Here is an 18,552-nt window from a genome sequence, read left to right as displayed (position 1 = left end):
GGAGCCACTGGACTCCAGCCTGGGTGACAGAGCGAGACCTTGTCTCTAAAAAAAAGTCCAAAATAATAAATGTAAAAACCACTTTTGGCTCATGGGCTGTATAAAAACAGGTGATGGGCTGAGTTTGCCCCATGGATTGTAGTTTGCCAACTCTTGGACTAAGGAATCAGGGAAGACCTCTCAAGTGGGTGACATTTGAATCAAGACCAAAATGAGGAGATGGAACCAGTCACGTAAGGCTCTGGAGAAAGGGCATCCCAGAGAGAGATCCCAGGAAATACAAAGGCCCTGAGATGGGAATGAGCTCGGTGTGGGGAAAACATAAGGAAAGCAGATGGGGCTGGAGGATGGGGAATGCCAATCAATCTTTTCCTGGAATTCAGCTCTGAGATTTGTGCATAATGAACATTAAACAACATCATAATCAAAGTCTCAAATGCATAGTAGAATTCCCTCTGCCTGGTGCATAATTGTGGCCTCCAGGAATCAGAGTCTCACACTGGGTAACCATGAGAAAGCCACTCAACCTTCAGACTTCTCTGTCTTTATTGCCAGAGTTTAATTAGGCACAGACTTTCCTTCTAAAATTCTTATACGGTGCGCTTCATTATTAAACTACAGTGAGTTAAAATTAATTCTGTTTGGACTTAAATTGTTTTTTCATGAAGGCCCTTGAGGGAACTGGAAATACGTTGGCTGTTAAAAATATCCCAACCTTGCTGGCCAGGCGTGGTCGCTTACACCTGTAATCCTAGCATTTTGGAAGGCTGAGGAAGGAGGATTGCTTGAGGCCAGGAGTTCAAGGCCAGCCTGGGCAATGTAGTGAGACCCCCCCTCTCTATACAAAAAAATTAAAAGATTAGCCTGATGTGGTGATGTGTGCCTGTAATCCTAGCTACTAGGGAGGCTGAGGCAGGAGTTTGAGGCTTCAGTGAGCTATGATCATCCAACTGCACTCCAGCCTGGACAACAGAGGAAGAAAAAAAAAATCCCAAGGTTGGGGATGATTGATCTGCGGAAATACAGTTTATGCTTAGTAATAAGTTAAAAAATAAACAACTAAGCTTGGTTCTTTGTGAATGTGTGATTCTAGCCTCAAAAGTTTCCAGCCCTCTATATAGGCAAGGCAAATGTCCAGGGTCCCCATCTAGAGGATCGTAGGAGTCTGCCTGTGTCACCCCAACATCTTTGATTCCTGGTTTGGGAGAGGCACTCCATATTTTCTTGTGAATCAGTCCATATAAAAGTTGATTTCTCCATCTTGTTTGGGCATCTGTCATTGCCCACGGCTTCTGCAAATAGCTCTTGGTGTTAGAGTCACTGCACCCTGTAAATGCTCCCCACTTCCTTCATTTTCCCCAAATGCCTCCAATACGATATCGTGTGTAAATGTCTTTTGCTAAAGAACTGGGGAGCATTGGCAGCCACTTCCAGCTCAGTGAAACTTGAAGTCTGATCCTAGACTTGAGATATATATATATATATATATATATATATATATATATATATATTTTTTTTTTTTTTTTTTTTTTTTTTCTGAGATGGAGTCTGGCTCTGTCACTCAGGCTGGAGTGCAGTGGTACGATCTCAGCTCACTGCAACTTCTGCCTCCCGGGTTCAAGTGATTCTCCTGCCTCAGCTTCCTGAGTAGCTGGGACTACAGGCGTGCGCTACCATGCCTGGCTAATTTTTGTAGTTTTAGTAGAGATGGGGTTTCGCCATGTTGACCAGTATGCTCTCGATCTCCTGACCTTGTGATCCACCTGCCTCGGCCTCCCAAAGTTCTGGGATTACAGGCGTGAGCCACCGCACCTGGCTGACTTGATGGTTTTTAAAATTCCACTGACATCTCAGTGATGGGGAATTTCAAAAGCCAGAACGGGGTGTCAGAGAGAGTCCTCTGGGAATTCAGTGGAGGGAGAAAGTACTTCTTGTGAAGGAGATAAGAGAAGGCTTTAAGGGAGAGGAAAATTTGAGCTTGATCTTAAAGTAGGATTTGGATGCAGAAGGGGTAAGGAAAAGCATTGTAGGTGGTGAGCAGGGCCAAGGCCAGCCAAGATTTGGAGAATGTTTTGGGGAGGTACAAGTAGTTTGCTTTGGTTCAAGTATAGTAACATGGTGATAATCAGTGAGGATGATCCTTACTAGTGGTAGTGATGCAAGAGAGTCAAACATATTTCATGTTGCCAGATTATTATTATTATTATTATTAGACAGAGTCTCGCTCTGTCGCCCAGGCTGGAATGCAGTGATGTGATCCCGGCTCACTGCAACCTCCACCTCCCGGGCTCAAGAGATTCTCCTGCCTCAGCCTCCCAAGTAGCTGGGATTACACCTGGCTAATTTTTCTTTGTATTTTTAGTAGAGACAGGATTTCGTGATTACAGGTGTGAGCCACCACATCTGGCCTCATGTTTCCAGATTATTTAGTAACCAATCGAATGAAAAAATAAAACTACATTTTGTGGGTTTTAACTATTAAAAATAATCTGCATTTCTTATTTATTTATTTATTTTTAATTATTATTACTTTTTTAAAGAGACAGGGTCTCACTCTGTTGCCCAGGCTGGAGTGCAGTAGAGTGAGCACATAGCTCACTGTAGCCTCAAATTCCTGGTTTCAAGCAATCCTCCCTTCTCAGTTTCCTGAGTAGCTGGGACTACAGCTGGCTTTTTTTTTTTTTTTTTTTTTTGTAGTGATGAGGGTCTTGATATATTGCTCAGGCTGGTCTCAAACTCCTGGCCTCAAGCAATCCTCCTGCCTCAGCCTCCCAAAATGCTGAGATTACAGGTGCCTGGCCAGAAAGAATAATCTGTATTTCTAACAAGTGGCCAGGTGACACAGATGTTGCAATTCCAAAGACCACACTATTGAGTAACAAGGTCTGAGGTGGTGCGAATCTGTGTTCACATCCTACATGTGATCTCACAGGTAGGCCCTACGTATATGATTGTTGAATGAGTTAATAACAAATTAATGTGGCTGGGCGCGGTGGCTCATGCCTGTAATCCCAGCACTTGGGGAGGCAGAGGCGGGCAGATCACCTGAGGTCAGGAGTTTGAGACCAGCCTGACCAACATGGTGAAACCCTGTCTCTACTAAAAATACAAAAATTAGCTGGGCATGGTGGCGGGTGCCTGTAATCCCAGCTACTTGGGAGACTGAGGCAGGAGAATCGCTTGAACCGGGAGGCGGAGGTTGAGATGAGCTGAGATCACACCACTGCACTCCAACCTAGGCAACAGAGTGAGATTCTGTCTCAAAAAACCCCGAAAAACAAAATAACGAATTAATGAATGCAAGAAGTAGGTCTTGACAGCAAAGATGCTGTTGACTATCACATACCAGTGTAAAGGCTTTTATTTATGTATGTACTCATTTATTCATTTCTTTATTTTTTGTAGATGACTCTGCTTCATGGGTCAGTGCGGAACACTTATGGGTTTTGGGCAGATACATGGTTCACCTATCGTTTGAAGAAATTACAAAAATTAGTCCTATAGAAGTAAGTTGGAAAAGTACATTTATATGTCACCATTACTAATACACTTGGGGTAAGGTGTATTCTCAAACTCTAATGTTCATCCAGCCAGTCAAGGTGCCTTGGAAATTGTATACCCTCCTCAGCCCAATAGACCTTGGGCCTCTGAAGAAAACTATTGGAAGAAAGTTTCAAGTGGGCAGTCATGGGATTGTTTCAGTGTGGAAGGGCTAAGAAAAGAAAAAGAATTGTGGACAACTAAGATCACATCTCTGATGTGAGCAAACATGATTTAAAGGGATTGTTGGCTATGAACCAAAAATCATTTAAGGGTATTTTTGTACTGGAGAAGGCCAAGGACAAAAGATATAAAGTTTCCCATCCTTGGGAGCATGAACTCAAAGCAAAAGCAAAATGGATTAATAGCTACTTCTATTTATAGCTACTTCTGTTAATAGCTACTTGAGCATGAGCAATGGTTAGATTTTAATTCTAGAGTTTACAGTGGAGAAATACACACATTCTAGGATTACTTCAGTCACTAGTCAACCTGTCCCTCTCCTTTTGATGTTGACCCAATGACACTAAAATCCCTTGGGCATCATGATTCTTGAATGCGGTCTCCAAAGAATGCTGCCAACACAAAGGGATTCATGAAGAGACTGTGGGCCTTGCTTCCAATTCTTCTTCTTCTTCTTCTTTTTTAAGTCATATGTGCCCTGACTCTTCAGGCCAGTGAGAGAAGTGTTTGCAACAAATGACTGGCCTGTTCAAGGACCTATTGACCCAGCAATGTGTGGTTATTATGAAACCAGAGGCAGAACGAGGTTTCTCTCTTTTACCTAGGGGGCTGGGAGTATTTCAAGTGTCTTCCGATTTTTATAACCCGCAGTCCTAGAATTAACCCCACACCCCACTGCCATTTACTCTCTCAATGTAGAGTTGCTTTGAGTAGGTAACAGCTTAAATTCTTAGAAAGCTGAGCCCCCTAGAGGAAATTTCTAAGGTCAAGCACTTATTTGCAACTTTTTATTCTCTAAAAATGTAGAGAAGGGAGAAGTCAAGAATAACACTGCTAAAAGGGAATTTTATTTTATTTTATTTGTTTATTTATGAAACGGAGTCTCATTCTGTCGTCCAGGCTAAAGTGCAGTGGCGTGATCTCAGCCCACTGCAACCTCCTTCTCCCAGATTCAATTGATTCTCCTGCCTCAGCCTCTTAAGTAGCTGGGATTACAGGCACATGCCACCATGCCTGGCTAATTTTTATATTTTTAGCAGAGACGAGGTTTCACCATGTTGGCCAGGCTGGTCTTGAACTCTTGACCTCAGGTGATCTGCCTTGCCTCAGCCTCCCAAAGTGCTGGTATTACAGGTGTGAGACACCGCACCCAGCCTAAAAAGGAATTTTATATGGACAAAGAGTACGATCCACAAAGGAGAGACAACTTTATGAGCCCCTTTGAGCACAGCATAATAGTGTCTCAAAATATAGAATGTGCCGGCTGCCATGGCCCATGCCGGTAATCCCAGCACTTTGGGAGGCCAAGGCGGGAGGATCACTTGAGCCCAGAAGTGCAAGACCAGCCTGGGCAACATAGTGAAACCTCATCTCTACAAAAAAAATTTAAAAATTAGCCAGGTGTAGTGGCGTGTGCCTGAGGTCTCAGCTACTTGGGAGGCTGAGGTGGGAGGATCACTTGAGCCCAGGAGGTCGAGGGTGCAATAAGCCATGATCACACCACTGCACCCAAGCCTGGGTAAAAGAGTGAGACTGTGTCTTGGCCGGGCGCAGTGGCTCACACCTCTACTCCCAGCACTTTGGGAGGCTGAGGCGGGTGGATCATGTGAGGTCAGGTGTTCAAGACCAGCCTGGCCAACATGGCGAAACCCCGTCTCTACTAAAAATACAAAAATTAGCCGGGCATGTTTGCACATGCCTGTAATCCCAGCTACTCGGGAGGCTGAGGCAGGAGTATCACTTGAACCTGGGAGGCTGAAGTTGCAGTGAGCTGAGATTGTGCCACTGCACTCCAGCCTGCGTGACAGAGCGAGACTCCATCTCAAAAAAATAAAAATAAAAATAAAAATAAAAACAAAAATAAAATAAAAAGAGTGAGTCAGTGTCCCCCCAAAATTATATATATAATTTATAATCTGCTAGAAATACAAGGAAGAATAGATAGATATGAGTCCTGTAGTAGTAGAAGACTTGCACGTGGCACCCTTGGACATGTGGGCCAAAAAGGAACAAGAATGTTGGGAATCTGAATAGTATATTTAATAAGTTGAATATATATGCACCAAACTTTGTGTCTTACAAAGAGAACACATACTCTTTTCCATCACCCAAGGGCCATTTATAAACTCATTCATCTATTAAAAAAATTCTGATTCTTCAAAGCAGAAAGTTTGTGGACCACATTCTCTGACCTCCATATAACAAATCTAGAAATAAATGTGCAAAGATTAGCTTTTAAAAAGCCCAGTTTCTCAGATATTAAAAAATAATTCTTTCCTAAAGAATAGTTAGGTTGAGGAGGAAACCAAAGTAGCAGTTACAGACCACTAAGAAATCAATGACAATGAGGCCAGGCATGGTGGCTCATGCCTGTAATCCCAGCACTTTGGGAGGCCGAGGTGGGTGGATCACTTGATGCTGGGAGTTCGAGACCAGCCTGGACAACATGGTGAATCCCCATATCTACTAAAAATACAAATATTAGCCAAGCGTGGTGGTGGGCACCTGTAGTCCCAGCTACTCCGGAGGCTGAGGCAGGAGAATTGCTTGAACTCAGGAGGTGGAGGTTGCAGTGAACTGAGATCATGTCACTGCACTCCAGCCTGGGTGACAGAGTGAGACTCCATCTCAAAAAAAGAAAAGAAAAGAAAAAAAGACATCAATGACAATGAGAACCAGGAGGTGTATCCAAGTGTCCATGATGGGGCACAGTGCAGACCACCAGGGTGGGGCCACACTGGGCCACTTCCACCCTCCTCACTGATATTCTCGTCCTTGTCCACCAACTAGATTGGGCTGTTTATCAGCTATGACAACGCCACCAAGCAGCTGGACACGGTCTATGACATCACACCTGAGCTGGCCCAGGCGTTTCTGGAGAGGATCAGCTCCTCCAACTTTAACATGAGGAATACCTCCACCATCCACAGGCAAGGGCATGAGCTCTGGGCCTTGGAGCCCTTTCCCAAGATGTGATCTAAGCATCAGAATTCTCTGAGCAGCAAAACACCCAGGGAGGGAAGGGAGGTGGCTGGTCCATCTCTTTGAATAGTCCCATATTTCTCTGTGCATGTGAGGAGAGGTGTCCGCAACTTTTTTTATGAAGAGGTTATGAAGCAGGGTGAAAGGGTAAATGCTTTCTGAGCATCTCCTGTGTGCCAGGCATTTTATGCAACCTTATCAAGTGCTAATTCTGTCTCTCAGCACAGAAATGAAACATTTTAAATACTCAGGACTGGGTCCTGTTCCAAAGTGAATGTGTGATTTCCGTTTAAGTTGAGTCAAGTGTTGGAAATAACTCATGGGTCCCCATATATGAGAACCGCTTGTTATCAGACTCTTAGCTGGGGAGCCCCTGGGTGAGATCAGCTCTAGAATTTAGTGACTGTAATGTGATCCTCCCTAAAACCATTCCCAGCAGGGGAGGAGGGACAGGAACTCTACATTCCAGGGGTGTCAGGAAGGGAGTGGGCAATGGGAAGGAGGTGGTGAGTACAGCTCAATACTCCCTCCTTTTCCTTTTATTTATTTATTTTTTTGAGACAGAGTCTTGTCCTGTCACCCAGGCTGGAGTGCAGTGACGTGACCTTGGCTCACTGCAACCTCCACCTCCTGGGTTCAAGCAATCCTCATGCCTCAGCCTCCAGAGTAGCTGGGACTACAGATGTGTGCCACCATGCCCAGCTAAATTTTTTGTATTTTCAGTAGAGATGGGGTTTTGCCATGTTGGTCAGGCTGGTCTCAAACTCCTGACCTCTTGAACTGCTGACCTCAGGTGGTCTGCCTGCCTTGGCCTCCCAAACTGCTGGGATTACAGGCATGAGCCACCACGCCTGGCCCATTCAATCCTCTTTTTTTTTTTTTGAGACAGAGTCTCACTTTGTTGTCCAGGCTGGAGGGCAGTGGTGCAATACCAGCTCACTACAACCTCCACCTCCAGATTCAAGAGATCCTCCTGCCTCAGCCTCCCAAGTAGCTGGGATTACAGGCGTGTGCCACCACACCCAGCTAATTTTTGTATTTTTAGTGGAGACTGGGTTTCGCCATGTTGGCCAGGCTGTTCTCAAACTCCTGACCTCAAGTGATCCACCCATCTTGGACTTCCAAAGTGCTGAGATTACAGGCGTGAGCCACTGTGCTGGGCCATCATTCAATCCTCTTCTGTCCGTCTCTCAAGGTCTTATTATTGCCACACTGCTCCCATCCCATATTACCTTAAGGTTTTTCAAATGAGCCACTCTTAGGGAATGTACTCATAGGAAACAATTACATCTGTTTCACCTACCTTTAGTAATTTTCACTTATTAGCATGTGTCCCATTTTTCTATGGTTTCACACACACAAAAATAGCCTCATGATTAAGAACATGGGACCTCGAGCCAGACTTCGTGGCTTAATCCTGCCCTGCTGCTTACTAATGGTGTGATCTTTGCTATTTTTACATCACCTCTCTATACTTCCGCTTCCCCATCTGTAAAATGGGAGATAAAAATATGCCTACTGCATTAAGGTCTTTGTAGGGATTTGCACACTTGACACATAGTAAGTGCTCAATGAATAATATTTTTTCTTTTTATTTATTTATTTATTGAGACGGAGTCTCACTCTGTCGCCAGGCTGGAGTGCAGTAGCACAATCTCGGCTTACTGCAACCTCTGCCTCCTGGGTTCAAGTGATTCTCCTGCCTCAGCCTCCCAAGTAGCTGGGACTACAGGCACACGTCACCACGCCCAGCTAATTTCTGTATTTTTAGTAGAGACGGGGTTTCACCATGTTGGCCAGGATGGTCTTGATCTCTTGACCTTCTGATCTGCCTGCCTCGGCCTCCCAAAGTGCTGGGATTAGAGGCGTCAACTACCACGCCCAGCCTATTTTTCTTCTATAATTTATTTTTTTAAATTGATAAATAAAAATTATATCTATGGTGTGCAACATGTTTTGAGATATATATTCATTGTGGAATGGCTAAATCAAGCTAATTATCATTACCTCACATACTTTTTTTGCGGTGAGAACACTTAAAATCTACTCTTAGCAATTTTTGAGTATATGATACATTGTTATTAACTGTAGTCAGCATGTACAACAGATCTCCAGAACCTATTTTCCTATTTAACTGAAACATTGTATCCTTTGTCCAAGTCTCTCCAACTCCCTTCCCACCTCCAGCCCCTGGTACCAACCATTCTAAGGCTCTGCTTCCATGAGTATGACGTTTGTTTATTTGTTTTTCAGATTCATAATATAAATGAGGTCATACAGTATTTGTCTTTCTGTGCCTAGCTTATTGCACTTAGCATAAGATCCTCCAAGTTCATCCATGCGGTCCCATATGATAGAATTTCCTTCTTTTTCAAAGCTGAAGAGCATCCCATTGTGTATCCACCAAATTAAAAAAAAAATCCATTCATCCACTGACGTGTTGGACGCTTAGGATGATTCCATGTCTTGGCTGTTGTGAATAGTTATTCTCAACGTGGTTATTAACGCTCAGCCCTCACTTCCCCTGAGTCTTCTTTACTCGAAGTTAAGCAGATCTCTTTTCCTCATGAGACACACTTTCAAATCTTTTCCCTGGACCTGGCAGCTCTCCTGTGGGCATGTCTGAATATGTCAATATCGCTCTGAGAGGGTGGAGCCAGGCTGACTGTGGTCAACTAGGTAGTCTTCATTCTAACTCTAAGAGCATTCATTAATGAATGAGTGCTTGGTTTCCACCAGGACGTATGCAAATCAGTTGGTATACCACTTCTCATTTAACTTTCACAATCATCCTCTTTCTTTCACTCATGTTTATTATGATGTGCTACGATGAACAAAGAAAACCTCCCATTTATTAGAGGCTCAGAGAGGGAGAGGCACCCTGTCTCTGTACAGTATGGGAGTACAGAGTGTGCACTGCAGAACTGTGTATAGCGGCCTCACACAGAAGTTAAGTAACTTGGTGGAGATCAAACATCTCACAGAGCTGGGCTTCAAACTGCAGTAGGCCTGAATCAATGCTCTTAATGATTAGAAACATTGCTCTCAGTTATACCAGGGTTCCAATCTCACTTCTGCCCTTCCATTGTTTTCCTCCAGTCTTTTTTGTTTTCCTTCTGAAATCTTTGCATCATCTGGGTGGGTACCAGAAGGCATCCTAGAAACAGATCTCTGCCTCAGAGAATCCCTCAGGGTGAGATCAGCTCTAGAATTTAGTGATTGTAATGTGGAAAATGGGGAGTTTTCTGTGGCTACTGGCACCTTTCTTTCCTTATTCCCTTTATTCATCCCAGGTGGAGAGATGGCATAGGTGGATGGATCTACATTTAAGTCCCAGCTCCACCGACTTGCCTTGGACAAATCAAATCTCAGTTTCCCCATCTGTGAAATGGGGCTAATGAGAGCACCTGCCTTGTAGGGTTGCTGTAATGAGATAATGCAGGTAAACGGCTCAGTGCAAGACCTGATAAGTGGTAGCTGCTATTAATATAATCAAGACCCCATTGGTTTGGACTGGGGAAGGGGTGTCGTTGTGTCCACCAGCTCTCAGCCCTCTGTTATGGAACCAAACTGGGTCTGTTTGCCCATGTGCAATGGAAAACCAAACACTGAAGCACTAGGTTTTTGTAGAGAGAAACGTTTACTGTGAATCAACTGTCAAGGAGACAGAAGACAGTGCTCAAATCTGTGTCTCTGAGCTGGGGACTGGGGCAGGTTTTATAGGCGGAGGGTAATGAGACTTGATCTGATTGGGTCTTGCTACAGGGTGATGCTGGGAGGTGTGATCTGATTGGATCATGCCATGAGGTGATGCCAGGACTCAATCTGATTGGATCGTGGACCATGCCATGTGGTGTCCACTTCATAATTCAGCCCCCATTCCTTGGTCTCGTCTGAGCAGTTAGGTTCCGCCTGTGGTTGCACATTTGGTTCATCTGAGGATGTTCAGGTTATGTGACCTTCAACCTGGGAGTCCGTGGCAACTGAAAAACAACTCACCATTTTATTACACAAAATTGAACCAGAATGGGCTGGTTCTGCGGTTACACCTCCACCACCATCCCTCCTCTTCTCACACAGGCTGGGGCTGCTGGTTTGTTTCTACAATGACCTGGAATTGCTGGATGCCACTGTGGCTCAAGTCCTGCTTTACCAGATGATCAAGTGCAGCCACCTGAGGGGCTTCCAGGCTGGCGTCCAGAAGGTACAGCTGGGGTGCAAGGCCCTGAGGCCTCTGCCTCAGTGTCACTAGCCAGAGAAATGGGGAGAACAGCCTAGCTTAGCCTTTGGGAGAAAACACACAGCATTAGTCGGGATTTAAGCCCAGTCACAGCAGATGGCATCTCAAATACTGAGGTAAGTGTAACATCGAAGCCCAGACAGAAAATAGCAAAGGAACAGACCCTGGGGAGATCAAAATTTAATCAGAAAGCCGTCTCAGCCAGGCGTGGTGGCTCATGCCTGTAATCCCAGCACTTTGGGAGGCCAAGATGGGAGGATCATTTGAGGCCAGGAGTTTGATACCAGCCTGGTCAACATCATGAGACCCTTGTCTCTGCAAAAAATACAAAAAAAATGGCTGGGCACGGTGGTTCACACCTGTAATCCCAGCACTTTGGGAGGCCAAGGCAGGCAGATCACCTGAGGTCAGTTTGAGACCAGCATGGCCAACATGGTAAAACCCTGTCTCTACTAAAAATACAAAAACAGGCGTGGTGGCATGCACCTGTAATCCCAGCTACTCAGGAGGCTGAGGCAGGAGAATTGCTTGAGCCTGGGAGGCAGAGGTTGTGGCGAGCTGAGATCGTGCCACTGCACTCCAGCCTGGGTGACAGAGTGAGACTCTGTCTCAAAAGAAAAAAAAAAGCCATGTGCCTATAGTGCCAGCTACTTGGGAGGCTGAGGTAGGAGGATCGTTTGAGCCCAGGAGTGCCAGCCTGCAGTGAGCTATGATGGTGACTTTGCACTCCAGTTGGATGACAGAGCAAGACCCTATCTAAAAAAAAGAAAAGAAAAGGAAAGAAAGGGACAGCTACCTCGAACTTAAATATGCATACAGATCACCTGGGGATCTTAACTGCAGATTCTGATTCAGGAACTCTTGGTTGAGGCCCAGGACTCCCATCTTCCTCTTCTTCCTCCTTCTTCCCTTGGCCTCCCAAAGTGTTTGGATTACAGGTGTGAGCCATTGCGCCCAGCTGACGCTGCACTTCCAACAAGCTTCCGGGTGATTCTGGAACCGCTGCTCTGGTGAGCACGCCTGGAGCGGCAGGAGATAAAGCAGTGGTTCTCAAACCTGCCTCTAGATTAGTAACATCCCTGCCAGGTGCCACCCCCAGAGAATCTGATGTTATTGTTCTGGGGTGTGGCCTGAGGTATGGCCTGATTTTAATGCTTCTCAGGTGATTTCAATGCAGCCAGGATTGAGAACACTGGATTGCAGGGTGGTTATGAGTTCCCAAGACCAGATGAGCAAACACACTCTCTCTCATTTTTCTTCCTCTCCATCTCTCTCTTCTTCCTTCCAGTCAAGTCTCAATTCTACCCCCTTCCAGTCCACTTTTTGTGGCCCTTTTCAATTTGCTTAAAATCAAAAAGATGACATGAAAATAATATTAAATGAAATTTTGATAAAGCCATCAATAATTTCACAGCAGTTTCCCACACATCACCATAAAGTCCCCAAACACATTTGACATTTGAGAGTGTGGTCATCTATTTTGGTCAGCGCATCTTTATTTTTTTTTTAAGATTCTTTTTTTTTTTTTTTTTTTGAGTTTCATTCTGTCACCCAGGCTGGAATGCAGTGGCATAATCTCAGCTCACTGCAACCTCCACCTTCCGGGTTCAAGTGGCACAATTTCAGCTCATTGCAACCTTCGCCTTGCCTCAGCCTCTGGAGTATCTGGGACTACAGGTGCATGCCACCATGCCCGGCTAATTTTTTGTATTTTTAGTAGAGATGGGGTTTTACCATGTTGACTAGGCTGGTCTTGAACTCCTGACCTCAAGTGATCCACCTGCCTTGGCCTCCCAAAGTACTGGGATTACAGGCGTGAGCCACCGAGCCTAGCCTGTGAATGCATATTTTTGTTTCCAAGGAAAAGAATCCGTCCCAAGCAAGCTCAAGCAAAAATAAGAAGATAAATGTATTTTAAGGCCCAGGGGTCTCAACATGTGGCAGCCCTGACCAAGGAGAAGGTGGCATGCAATTAGATATGAGGGAGCCCTTTGGGATCATCTAGCTCAGTCGTTCTCAAACTGGAGACTGCATCTAAATCACAGGGAGGGCCTGTTCAAATACAGCTTGTGGCAGCGCTCCAGTTTTGTGGAAGAAAATTTTTTGGCACCAGGGACCGGTTTTGTGGAAGACAATTTTTTTCCGTGGACTGGGGCCGGGGGATTGTTTCAGGATGATTCAAGTGCATGACATTTATTGTGCTCTTCCTTCCTTCCCTCCCTTCCTCCCTCCCTCCCTTCCTTCCTTCCTTCTCCTTCCTTTTCTTTCTTTCTTTCTTTCTTTCTTTTCTTTCTGTCTCTCTCTTTCTTTCTTTCTTCCCTCCTTTCTTCCTTCCTTTCTTTCTTCTCTTTCTCACTTTCTTTCTTTCCTCCTTCCCTCCCTCCCTCCCCCCCTCCCCCCCATCCCTTTCCCCTTCCCCTCTCCTCTCCTTTCTTGATGGAGTGTCGCTCTGTTGCCAGGCTGGAGTGCGGTAGCACGATCTTGGCTCACTGCAACCTCTGCCTCCCAGGTTCAAGCAATTCTCTGCCTCAGCCTCCTGAGTAGCTGGGACTACAGGTGCACGCCACCACGCCCAGCTATTTATTGTATTTGTAGTAGAGACGGGGTTTCACCATGTGGCCAGGATGATCTCATTCTCTTGACCTTGTGATCCGCCTGCCATGGCCTCTTAAAATACTGGGACTACAGGCGTGAGCCACCACGCCCGGTCTGTGCACTTTATTTCTATTATTACATTGTAATATATAATGAAATAACTATAGAACTCACCATAAAGTGAAATCAGTGGGAGCACTGAGCTTGTTTTCCTGCAACTAGACGGTCCCATCTGGGGGTGATGAGAGACAGTGACAGATCATCAGGCATTAGATTCTCATAAAGAGCGCACAGACTAGGTCCCTTGCATGCACAGTTCACAATAGGGTTTGCTCTTAGGAGAATCTAATGCCGCCTCTGATCTGGCAGGAGGCAGAGCTCAGGCAGTAATGCTCACTGGCCTGCTGCTCACCTCCTGCTGTGGCTGGTTCCTAACAGGCCAGGGTCCCGGTGATCCCCATCTGTGACCCGGAGTCTGGGGATCCCTGGATTTCGGAGCCCCACCCAGTCTCTGATTCAGGAGGTCCGGGAGCAGCCTGGCAATCTGCATTTCTAACAAGTTCCCAGGTGTTGCAGATGCCGCTGGGTGTGCTCCACACTTTGAGAGCTGCCACTGTAGTCCACCCCTTCGTTTTACAGATAGGGAAACTGATTTCTAGGTAAGGCAGTTGCTGAACTTAGAGAACCCAGGCGCTTTGACAGTTGTTTCTTCTACTTCACTCTGCTGCCCCCCAGTGGCTATTTCAATATTGCCAGAAACCCGTTTTATGCACCTGCCTGAAATGACTACGTTATTACGTAAATTCGGGTGTTAAAATATGAACCATTCTTGTTTTTTGTTACAGAGCTCATTGTATAGTAGGTGACTTTATCACATTCCTTACCGAAAGCAGCTGTAACGCACACTTTACTATCATTAGGCAGGCATATTGCAATAAAATAATTATTAAAATGATCATAGAAATGTGCAAACAGGCGCAAGAGATAATTTTAAGAAGAGTAAATTGTGCTTCTGTTCATATTACAACTCTGTAAAAACTATGTAGTGTCTCTATATTTATAAAGGTATAAGAAATCTTGGAAGCATATACACCCAATTGCTAATCATGGTTATTTTTATGTGGTAGGATGTTCAGGAGACTCTTACTTTCTTGTACTGTGAAGAGTTATTTTTGGCTGGATGTGGTGGCTCATGCCTCTAATCCCAGCACTTTGGGAGCCTGAGGCATGTGGATCACATGAGGTCAGGAGTTTGAGACCCGCCTGGCCAACATGGTGAAACCCTGTCTCTACTAAAAATACAAACATTAGTGTGGTGGTGGGTGCCTGTAATCCCAGCTACTCAGAAGACTGAGGCAGGAGAATCGCTTGAACCCGGAAGGTGGAGGTTGCAGTGTTGCAGTGAGCCAAGACCACACCATTATACTCCAGCCTGGGTGACAAGAGCAAAACTCTGTCTTAAGAAAAAAAAAAGTTATTTTTACACAGATTATAAATTATTGTGAAAAGGCCCCTGGCTATTTAATGAAAGGAAAACAGCCTGTATATATGGATATAGAGTTCAAGGTCACCAGAGGACAACAGATGCTATAAGAGTGTGGTGTAGTTATAAAGGGAACATTTCTTTCTGACATGGATTAAGGTTGATTTAATAACAAATTAATATTTAAATGAAGTACAAAGGGAATTTTTGGCACATGAAAGCCAAGGCCAGAGGAGGTGTCCTCCGTGTGGTGTCTCACTGTCTGGGCATGGCAGGAGTCCCTTTCCTTCATCGTTTCTGAGCCCAAAAGCTTTGATGGGACAGGGTCAAGGGAGGTGCTGTGGAGTCCTAATAGCCCTGGATATGGTCAGAGGGAGCCACCGCCCTGCTTCCTATCAACACTCATTCCAGTTTGCTCTCCTTCCAGCTCAAAGCAGAACTCCTGGACATTGCCATGGAGAACCAGACCCTCAATGAGACCCTGGGTTCTTTGTCGGATGCAGTTGTAGGTTTGACCTACAGCCAACTGGAATCCCTCTCCCCCGAGGCTGTGCACGGAGCCATCTCCACCCTCAACCAGGTCTCAGGTTGGGCCAAGAGCCAGGTCATCATCTTGTCTGCCAAATACTTGGCCCATGAGAAGGTCAGCTGGAGTTTTAAACTCTTTTTTATTCCCCTAAGATGACCTAAGTGTATTAGACCTGCCAGGCTGCCATAAAAATATACTGTAGATTGAGTGACGTAAACAACATAAATTTATTTCTCACAGTTCTGGAGACTGGGAAGTCCAACATCGAGGTGTCAGAAAGGTAGGTTTCATTCTGAGGCCTCTTCTCTTGGCCTGTAGGTGGCCGCCATCTTGCTGTGTGCTCACCTGACCACATGAGAGCAAGCTCTCTGGTGTTGCGTCTTACAAGGAAACTAATCCCATTGGATCAGGGCCCCACCTGACCCTCATTATCTCATGACCTCATCTAACCCTTAAAGGCCTCTTAAAGGTCTCACCTCCCAATGCCATCACGTTAGGGGTTAGGACTTTGACATATGAATTCTTGGGAGACACAAATATTTAATCCATAACAGTCAGTTATACACACACAGCAGGGGGCAACCGATCAGTAAGAAGATGATGCTGAGGAGGACTGCCTGGGTTCAAATCCTTGCTCTGCCATTTACTAGCTGTGTGACACTAGGCAATTTGCTATTTTCACTTTGACTCAGTTTCTCTATTTGTAATATGTGGACAACAATAGCACTTACTGCCGGGCAAGGTGGCTCACACCTGCAATCCCAGCACTTTGGAAGGCTGAGGTGGGAGGATCACCTGACGCCAGGAGTTTGGGACCAGCCTGATCAACATGGTGAAATCCTGTCTCTACTAAAAATACAAAAATTAGCTGGGCGTGGTGGTGCATGCCTGTACTTCCAGCTACTTGGGAGGCTGAGGCAGGAGGATGGCTTGAACCTGGGAGGCAGAGGTTGCAGTGAGCAGAGATTGTGCCACCACACTCCAGCCTGGGTGACAGAGCAAGACTCCATTTCAAAAAAAATTAAACAACAACAACAACAAATCAGTAGCACTTATCCTGTAGCATTGCTGCGAATATTATGTGAGTTGGTACACATGAAGAAGCCAGATCACCAGGTGACACCACAGAGTAGGAGCTCAAGGGGCATTAGCCATCCCTGAGTGGGATCAACGTGTGGGACTCATCCCAGGATTTTCCTGCCTGCTGTTAAGCTGCTATTAGGTTGATGCAAAAAGTAATTGCGGTTTTTGCCATTACTTTGGGATTAGGGATGATGCTATTTTATTCCAATCTTGGGCTGCAGAGAGGGAACTGTCAGGCAGACAGTCCTCTTTGGTGGAGACAGGAGTCTTAATCTGTGTTCTTGCTGCTCCTGGGGTGGAAAATGGACATTCTTTTGGGGACAATTAATGTCCCTGGGTTGGGTCCAGTCCAGAGGGCTCCAAATCTGGGAGACTTGAGTTCTAAGCATTTTGGTGTCATCTAATTTTTTTTTGATATGGAGTCTTGCCCTTGTCGCCCATGCTGGAATGCAATGGCACAACCTCAGCTCATTGCAACCTCCGCCTCCGGGTTCAAGCAATTCTCCTGCCTCAGCCTTCCGAGTAGCTGGGATTATAGGCACCCACCACCACACCCAACGATTTTTTGTGTTTTTAGTAGAGACGAGGTTTCGCCATGTTGGCCAGGCTGGTCTCGAACTCCAGACCTCGTAATCCGCCCGCCTCAGCCTCCCAAAGTGCTGGGATTACAGGCATTAGCCACTGTGCCTGGCTTTTTGTGTCCTTCTCGTTTAGTCCACACTCCTGGCCATTTCCCAGGATGCAAACTGGCTCACAAGGATTGGATTAGGACCCATTCCAATCAAATAATAATAACAAACATTTATTTATTTTTGGCTTCTGGATATTAATTTTAATTACTTTGAAACAACATAATTTACTACCAGATGTTTAACAAGCACCCATTATAATTGCTAAACTGTGAATTTAGTTTTAACTGTGTCTGACCAACTATACAAAACTCATCAATTTTTATTTTGACAAAAGGTAGTAGGCTGGGCGTGGTAGCTTATGCCTGTAATCCCAGCACTTTGGGAGGCCAAGATGAATGGATCACTTGAGGCTAGGAGTTTGAGACCAGCTGGACAACATGGTGAAACCCTGTCTCTACTAAAAATAGAAAAATTAGCTGGCCATGATGGTGCACACCCGTAATTTCAGCTACTTGGAAGGCCAAAGCAGGAGAATCACTTGAACCCAGGAGGCAGAGGAGGTTGCAGTGAGCCAAGATCATGCCACTGTACTCCAGACTGGGCTGAGCTACAGAGCAAGACTCTGTCTTAAAAAAAAAAAAAGTAGTAGGAATCCCAAAGAATAAAGGAGAGACTACTCCTTAAAGGTCATGTTTACTAACCTAGCACCGTAATTCTAGTGTTAGTACCTCCCATGCAGCTTGAAGGAGGATATGGGAAGAGGTGAAGATGTTGAAAATGTAAGGGGCCCCATTTTGCTTGCTCTAAAGCAAAATACCACAGTGTCTCACAAGGAAGAAAATCACTAGGCCAGGCACGATGGCTCACGCCTGTAATCCCAGCACTTTGGGAGGCCGAGACAGGCGGATCACGAGGTCAGGAGATCAAGACCATCCCGGCTAACACGGTGAAACCCTGTCTCTACTAAAAATTAAAAAAAAAAATTAGCTGGGCATGGTGGCGGGTGCCTGTAGTCCCAGCTACTCGGGAGGCTGAGGCAGGAGAATGGCGTGAACCTGGGAGGCGGTGCTTGCAGTGAGCCGAGATCGCATCACTGAGGTTGGAAATGAAAACAAAAGCTTTTGATTCAGGTGGTAAAATGAAAACAAAAGCTTTTGATTCAGGCGGTAAAGGGGTTTAAGAGTTATAGAGTAGAATCCATGCATCCAGAAGGCAGTGCTGGAGTCGGCCTCAGGAACTGGGGGGTTTCTTCTTCTTTTTTTGTTTTTTGAGACAGGTTCTCACT

General features: G+C 45.4%; 1 protein-coding gene across 2 annotated transcripts in view; it reads left to right on the top strand.

Moving 5' to 3' along the window:
- Positions 1–18,552, top strand: part of OTOA (otoancorin) — a 96,965-nt gene that overhangs the window by 30,760 nt on the left and 47,653 nt on the right. The window contains exons 10-13 of one of the 2 annotated variants that reach the window (XM_054669010.2): positions 3,406–3,506; positions 6,514–6,653; positions 10,786–10,909; positions 15,451–15,666. In XM_054669010.2, the coding sequence (XP_054524985.1) occupies positions 3,406–3,506; positions 6,514–6,653; positions 10,786–10,909; positions 15,451–15,666 (581 nt within the window). Of the gene's footprint in view, positions 1–3,405; positions 3,507–6,513; positions 6,654–10,560; positions 10,655–10,785; positions 10,910–15,450; positions 15,667–18,552 lie in introns of those variants that run through there. The other variant, XM_054669011.2, reaches the window with a different exon arrangement.

Source organism: Pan troglodytes, chromosome 18 (genome assembly GCF_028858775.2).
Source record: "Pan troglodytes isolate AG18354 chromosome 18, NHGRI_mPanTro3-v2.0_pri, whole genome shotgun sequence".
NCBI classification, from domain to species: Eukaryota; Metazoa; Chordata; class Mammalia; order Primates; family Hominidae; genus Pan; species Pan troglodytes.
This window is presented reverse-complemented; position numbering and strand designations above follow the sequence as displayed.